Source organism: Gymnoscopelus microlampas, assembly GCF_963454915.1.
Source record: "Gymnoscopelus microlampas genome assembly, chromosome: 8".
Classification (NCBI taxonomy): Eukaryota; Metazoa; Chordata; class Actinopteri; order Myctophiformes; family Myctophidae; genus Gymnoscopelus; species Gymnoscopelus microlampas.
The window spans coordinates 32,441,421-32,449,425 of record NC_139945.1 but is presented as its reverse complement, the minus strand read 5'-3'; the positions used below and the strand labels follow the sequence as shown (position 1 = coordinate 32,449,425).

The following is an 8,005-nucleotide window of genomic DNA, read 5'->3' as shown; positions in this document are numbered from 1 at the left end:
GTACACTTGTACACTTTTTGACAAAGCACACAGAAACTCCTACAGCACACAGAGTACAGGTTGAGGCTGCTACGGACACATGTTCCAAGTATTTAATCATGCTTAATATTTTGAAGCATGCTCACAACTGTTCTATCCATAACATTGTATGTCTTTCTTAGTAGGAAACAAAAATAATCGTAATAGCAAGTCATATTGCATGAAATAACACTAATAATATGTCATGGAGTATAAATATCACTATTATAGACAGACAGTCCTGTATTGTGTCCCCTGTTGGAATTAGGCTCTTTGAAGTGTTGTTCAAAGCAGGTGCTGTTGCTCTAACAGCCAGAGGGAGGCACTGTTCTCATTCAACACACATTAACATTCCTCTCAGCATCCATTTTGCTTCCAATTTTCTGCAGTTCTCCAGCTGCAAAATGATAGCCAGCTATATAAGCAGCAACCAGTTAGTTATGTGGTGAAATGGCTGCAACATCATAGTATATGAGAGGCCAGAACACAACAACATTATGAAAGGAAAGTACTTTAGAGGCTGGAGTTGAGAGTAAAGTAAGAATGTAAAGAATGGGAGAGTAAAAACTGCTATAAAACAGGACCAAAGCTCTGGCTGTGTCACACTCAAACGTGAAACATACTTTTTGTATGGAAATCCCATAAAACCAAATATTTATGAGGAGCAATACAAATCATTGCGACCACACACTTTGGAACACTGATCATGGACACACTGGAGCTGTGTAATGGTGCAAAAATCAAGTCAAGTGAACATTGATTCATACATTAATTCCATAATCACACATATGGCATTTATTTCACAATGCAAACATAAAAGGGAGAGTCTGTGTCTTGCTAGGCCTGTCTAAGCCACATGTAAATAAAGAGCAGACTGAGGAAATCTTTCCGCAAACTACTTCTATGGGTGGTTAGATAGAATCGTCAATATTTAGTGCACCACCGTATAGCGGGTGTATGCTTTATTTACATGTTTATATGCATTGTATGTATTGTGGACCCAATGAAAACACAATCTAGATACAGTTTTGGTCTGCTGAAAATGACTTGGTGCCTAGATTCTCGAGCGAAGCCAGTCTGCAAAGCCAGTTCAGGCCAACAACGCAAGTGTTGGGATATGTTAGCTGCATGACTGTCATAGGGTGACAGCATAGGGTGGTCGTTCTTACTGGCAAGCTCTCTAGATGCTGCAGTTTACCTGCCACCACTGTTTGCTTTGACGCAGCTTGCTAAAGCCCCCACACACTCACACCTGTTATCACTATTTCACAATAGTTCCCCATGGGGGTGGTTGTAACTAATCGATCCCTGCTCTCATGTTTCATTTTCTTTATTTTGCGTAGCAGGGAGTGATGAGAACCATTGATACCAAATTAAACCATATTCATAAATATTAGGAATATGTTTTAGTCAGTATGAGTTGTCTGACCAATAACGTGCCGTCACAAGTGTGTGAATATATTTTTTCAAGTACATTATTTATTCAACTGCTGTAACCCCAACGGGTCTATTTGGTTCCTTTTGTACACTCTCATTGTTAGATTAATACTGAAGATCTTGCAGTGCAGATCACAAAGAATAAGGATACTCAGTTTTGGGAAAGAAGACAGCATGCCATCACAAATCTTGGTAAATAGTTTATATGTAATTGTTTCTTGATCTTTGCAAACACTGTATAGAAAACACTTATGGTAACATTTCCAAACATTTAAAGCGTGTCTGAGCTTGCAGACAGACATCACACAGTAATCTACAGCTTTAGAAACATTCTCACCATCTGACAAATCATCAGCTGTATGGCCAGACCACGCACGCACGCACACACACACACAAATCATCAGCTGTATGGCCAGACACACACATGCACGCACGTACGTACACACACCCCGCCACGCACGCACACGCACACACACACACACACACACACACACACACACACACACACACACACACACACACACACACACACACACACATGCACGCACGCACAGCCAGCACTATCAGTCTCTCCACGTTGTATTCACAGTAGGCTTTATAACACTGGTTCTGTATCGTATGATGGTGCGTTCTCCACTTTTGTTTTATTATTATTTAGAATAGCTAGCCATATTTATGCTGTAATATTTGGAAACTGATACATTTGTATTTACATAAGCTTATTGAATGAGATTCAAATACAATGTATATATTTTTTTCATCTATATATATTTATATATATATATATGTATTGACCGGTAGCCATCTGATCATCCTGCTTAAGTCACAGACCAAAGACCGTTCCCTCTCAGGTGTCCAGTCCAGTGTCCAGTCTGTTCAATAGTCCCATTAGAAAAGAACATGGCATGAGGCTCTGATACGGGCCTCAGTTGCCCCAGTATGGCCCCTTATCACCCAGAGAGGCAACCCAGGACGATAGAGTTGTATGAAACTGCTTGCAGGCTTGTTCAAAGTAGCCAAGGAGACAGAGTTAATCCATCACAGTTGTGGGTAAACAACCCAGACATTGGCACTTCTGAGAACTGCCTTGGTTGTAAGGGTAAGGAGAACTGAGAGATTGAAGTGACTGGTGAAGGTATGAGGAGCTGACAGCGCGTTGGACTGATCATACATTCAGCGGAGACCAGGAGGCATCGGCCATTCCCTCGGACGGACTGTGTTTTGTGGGGGTCCTGGAAACTCTGTCTCCGTGACTCTCACATTCTCGTACCCCTTTTTCGTCATTTCATACAAGAGAAATGTAATAAAAGTAAAACTTGGCAAATGGTCACAGTACTGTGTTGAATTTAAAAATGCCTCGTTAAGCATCAGAAAAGGATGCTGTGTGGGGCAGTGAGAAGTTTTCACTTCTGGCTAATTATCAGACCATTCCAGGTCTTTCTCTCTCTTTCCCCCTCACTCTCCCTCCCTCGACTAGTCAAAGACTGCACTTATTCAGAGGCAAGCACTCACATGTACAGTCATACACACGAAGTACAGGAACAAGCAGTTACATTTAGACATTTAAACATATGATGGCATGATGACGCAAACACGCATGCACACACACTCACGTGACAGTTCAAGACAAGACCAACCTGATGGGAGAAAGTGAGGCACATAATTTGACAGGTAAGACACAGCTAAAAAGACTGACTTTTGGTATACTCAAAAGAAAAGGGGAAAAAGAGAGATCAAATGTGAACAATAAAGGTGCCTCCGTCATGACTTAGTCTCATGGCCAATTGACACCCATTGAAATGTCAAATTAATCTAAAACATCAATACCTCTATTCTCCCAGGTGGCTTACACAGAGATGCCCAGGTATCCAAGGTAACCTTTAAACAGGTAGAACTCCTGGCTACATAGTTAATGTGTAAAGCCAGACATTATCAAATAATTTGGGAGTTTAGCTTGGGCTAAAGTACCATAGTGATATGTGCAAGGTAGAAAAGCTTATTCTATCTTTTGACCCCCCGCTAGCTGTCACATATGCTAAAAGGCTTTGCTGTCAAGGTCGACAACATCAAACATTTGAGGATATTTACCTTCAACTGCCTGATTTCTTAAACTAGACCCAAACTGGGTCACAGGCCTGCCTCTGATGGGTCCTCAAATGGCCATAGTACTTTTCATGAGCCTGGGACCAAAAGCAAAGACCCTAACATTTTCCAGTCACCAGCTAAAACAACTTTAAGAACTATGGTTTAGTGATAGTGCCTATGTGGGCTGTATTACACAGTGCCAGAGAACGGGACCATAAATGTGTAGTCAATCTCTTATGGGCGTATACAGAGATGCATAAAAGGCCCTGCAGGTCTTTAAGGGACACGCACTCAAAGAGGCAGCGCTTTTCTTCCCTGTATGCAAAGGTAGGGGTTCTTGTTGTCCATTTGTCCTCTAGTTTCCCTTTACGTAAAGACTAATTCATCTTGGGATGGGCGGGTGGGGGGCTGGGTGGGGGGGACATTGCTTCATGTTTTTTTCCTTGTTGGTACCAGAAAGAAAGAGAGTAAGGGAGAACAAGAGAGAGAGCAGGTGATCTGTTTATCCGTTCAGTCACCCCAACCTTTGCATGGGTGGGGATCAGGCCGTTTGTGTGGATGTGGAAGCCTCAACCGTCATCTGGGGTGGAGTCATCGGGGGTGGAGGAGTCCTCCGCAAAGTCGTCGGAGGAGCCACTTTTGTGGATGCGCCCGTCGCTGCGCATGCTGCGGAAGGTCTTGCGGAAGGCCTCCATCATGGAGTGGGCCAGCTTCTTGGCCTCCAGCTTGCTCTCGCACTCGACAGCGTGGCAGTCCATCTGGAATGTCAGGTCGTCGTTGATCTCCCGGTAAATCCAGGCAAACACTTTGGGATTTATGCCGTGGTCCGCCGTGCAGTAGGCAATGCGCGCCACCTGGTAGGTGTCCATGGTCACGGACGCCTCGCCGTGCCCGTCTAGGTGGTGGAGGCGCACCTGAAAGGGCCTGATCTCCAGCAGGGAACTGGGCGCAGTGCAGCTGACATGCTGCTGAGCCCGAGCGCGGCGCTCCACCAGGCCGTCCACCGCCGACTCTGTGCATCCAGACAGGAACTGGGTCCCTGAGATGGTCACCTTTCCCAGGTAGGTCACCTGGAGGAGAGGAGACACACAGACAGACAGACAGCGGATACAGGCCGAGTGTTAAGCAGGCGGTGCAGATAAACAATACACAGTACAAACCACATGTTTCAACATTGCTACCAACTAGTTTTGATTTTGACAACAAATTTTTATTTAGTTTTAGTCATAGTCTTTTGAACAAAATTCTATTTAGTTTTAGTCATATTTTAGTCATCTGAAATGTTTTAGTTTTTGTCTAGTTTTAGTCGACTAAATATCATAAGATTATAGTGGACTAAATCTACAGTTGATTTAGTCGACTAAATTGTATTTTGGCCGTGCTTTGATGGCGTCTTGATGGCACCCGAGTGCATTAAAACATAACATGACTTCTACTGGATCTCTTCTCCACTAGTCCCTCCATAACATTTTTGTCTAGTTTGTACAGTATTTGTTGACAAAATTGTCAGTACATTTAGTCATAGTTTTAGTCATCATAGCTTAGTTTTTATTTAGTTTTCGTCAGTGAAAAAAGGTAGTCGACGAACATTTTTTGTCATAGTTTTAGTCGACGAAATCAACACTGCTAGTACCAACAACGAAAATGAAGAAAGAAACCTCCAAAGCTCTAGCCTTGGATTTATTTTTAAATTGACCAAAGGGAAGAGGAAGTGAATTCAAAGAGGTTCTTTTCCACTATTGGGCAATGCAGCCAGTCATGATAGATTTTTAGAACAACTGCAGATGTATTGGGGGCCTAGAACAAAATGTTCAACATGCATGGCACGCTACAGGTGTGCAGATGTCAGACAGATGTCTAATATTACGCATAATGACTTTGTGCTGTGATTTGACGATGATACAGTGTATTGAGTCACTGAGGACAGAGTGACGTACAGTATATAGTGAGAGTTGGATGACCCCAAAAATTCTAACTGTTGAACAAAAAAGTCCATTCCTGCTCAGACAAATGTCTGACACTACATCATCAGCACATAGTACAGAAAAGCTTATGTAAAGCAGGAATGGAGTCATCTTATTTCAGTTCACCCCGGGGAGGTTAATCCTTCTTTTCAAGACCTCATTTCAGAGGTCCTTTAGATCCAGTCAGTCTGGAGAAGATTCAGCGTTAATGCTCCAGCACAAAGTAATTAACTACATTTTTTTTACACGGGTGAGCAATAGGTCTCTCAGTCTCAGCACACAGAGATAGATCTGTTCTCTGAGCAAGCAGTGGCGATGAGAGGCTTTCCTATTCCCATGTGGGAACCGTGCTGACATGCTGAGGGCTGTGTGTGTGTTATTTCCCTAAGAGCAGCAAAGAGGAAGAAAAAAAAAACACTATGTTAAGCTGTGGCTGCAGAATACCATAGTAATGACACATGAACACACTGCATACCAGGGATAGAGAGAGAGAGAGAGAGAGCGAGAGAGAGAGAGAGAGAGAGAGACACACAGAGAGACAAGACGTAAAAGAAGAGGGTAGTAGAAAGGCAGATAGTGTGTGTGTGTGTGTGTGTGTGTGTGTGTGTGTGTGTGTGTGTGTGTGTGTGTGTGTGTGTGTGTGTGTGTGTGTGTGTGTGTGTGTGTGTGTGTGTGTGTGTGTGTGTGTGTGTGTGTGTGTGTGTGTGCGTGCGTGCGTGTCTCTCTCTGCCCCTTTTATCCTTATCTGGTGATCTCTTTATTTCTCCCTCCTGTAGTACACTTACAGTAATTAATTTGTCTTGCTGCTTCTTTCTTTCCTACTTTCCTAATTCTCCACTGTGTCACTACTGGCATAGCTCTTTGCTATCATGGGCTCACAGTTTGTGTTTGTGTGTGTGTGTGTGTGTGTGTGTGTGTGTGTGTGTGTGTGTGTGTGTGTGTGTGTGTGTGTATGTGTGTGTGTGTGTGTGTGTGTGTGTGTGTGTGTGTGTGTGTGTGTGTGTGTGTGTGTGTGTGTGTGTAAGGAGGTGGACAAAGATTAGTTTTCTACAGGAACATGGCCAGCTCACGACGCGGTCCAGGAATAATGGCCGACTTGTGTGAGTTCTCCACATGGTGTGCTTTATGGCTTTATAAAAATACACAGGGGAGGGGCCTGCTCGGAGTCCAGCACTCAAAGACTTTTTACTCCGGTCTGTGTTTACAGTAGTGCTAGCTGGGTAATACTAACTCACCCTGTCTCTCGCTTTCTTTTTATGCTTGCCTCAGAGAGTTCACCCAGAGCTACATAATACTGTAGAGCAGAGGTTCTCAAACATGTTCATGTCAAGGAGCCCCAAAATTGATATGTATTTGGCCGCGGACCCCCATCTGAAAATATGTATCTACGGTTAAAGTGGTTAAAAGTGATATTGATAGACTGATAGTGATATTAACTTATTTAGCTGGGGACCCTCTGGAACCCCATCAAGGACCCCTGGGGGTCCCCGGACCCCACTTTGAGAATCACTGCTGTAGAGATGTAGACTATCTTTACATCTACACAATCCATAACATGAATTTGTATTAATCTGCATCCTTTGCATCCTTTGCTCCTGACGTCTCATATTTGGAGATAACTAAATGTTTCTGTTAACATTAAACCATTATTTATCATTAATCAATGCACATACTATTACTAATGGGATGCTGGGACACTAAAGACCTCTATGACTCGTTGCTTGGACTTATGGCTTTTCTTCTTTAAGAGTCTGTTGTTCATTCTGAGCCCAGACATCAGGTCAATCTGGCCTCTCTCTCTCTGCCATTATTTTGACTAGAATGGGATCTTTCAAGGCAAGAACGGCCAGTCACTCTGGTTTCATGCCAGCCAGCCAGCCAGCCTTGTGTTGGGTTAATGTAGCATTAAGAAGACAGAGGCATTGTTGATGGTGTTAACAACCTAGTACTAGAGAAAGTAGCTGATAGAGTGTCCATGAAGTGGGACAAATGTCACTCCACATTACGCTTGCATCAGGTCCAAGTCCAACCCACAAGATAACCATTATGGCATGTTTTTTGTCTGTCATGCTCTGAACAATTAATGCCATTTACATAATTATGTGTCTCTAACTGTAGAATGTATTATGTTGTGAGGCTAAAAGGACCTAGACAGAGAGTTACTTACACCCGAGTGCTGGACAGGCCGTGTGTGCAGCTCTACATAGTACAAGTACATACATAAGACACAACCAAACGTAATGCACATAACAGTGGTGGAGCTTGTGGCACAGATTAGCATGGATTTGACAGACTGATTCAATAGTGCTGTTGGAGCTCCTTATGTAACACACAGCAATCTATATGCATTATGTAAAGGCCCTTAAAGGTCCATGTATACTCCCATTCTTAAAGTATACATTTGTACATATACCGTGTGTACACACACGCACGCACGCACGCACACACACACACACACACACACACACACACACACACACACACACACACACACACACACA

The 8,005-nt window shown here is 43.3% G+C and overlaps 1 protein-coding gene across 1 annotated transcript in view; it reads right to left on the bottom strand.

Moving 5' to 3' along the window:
* Positions 1–1,644: 1,644 nt before the first annotated feature.
* pid1 (phosphotyrosine interaction domain containing 1) overlaps positions 1,645–8,005 on the bottom strand; it is a 42,503-nt gene continuing 36,142 nt past the window's right edge. Inside the window, exon 3 of the mRNA XM_084064489.1 lies at positions 1,645–4,610. Coding sequence (XP_083920615.1) covers positions 4,110–4,610 — 501 coding nt within the window. The 3' untranslated portion in view covers positions 1,645–4,109. The remainder of the gene's footprint in view (positions 4,611–8,005) is intronic.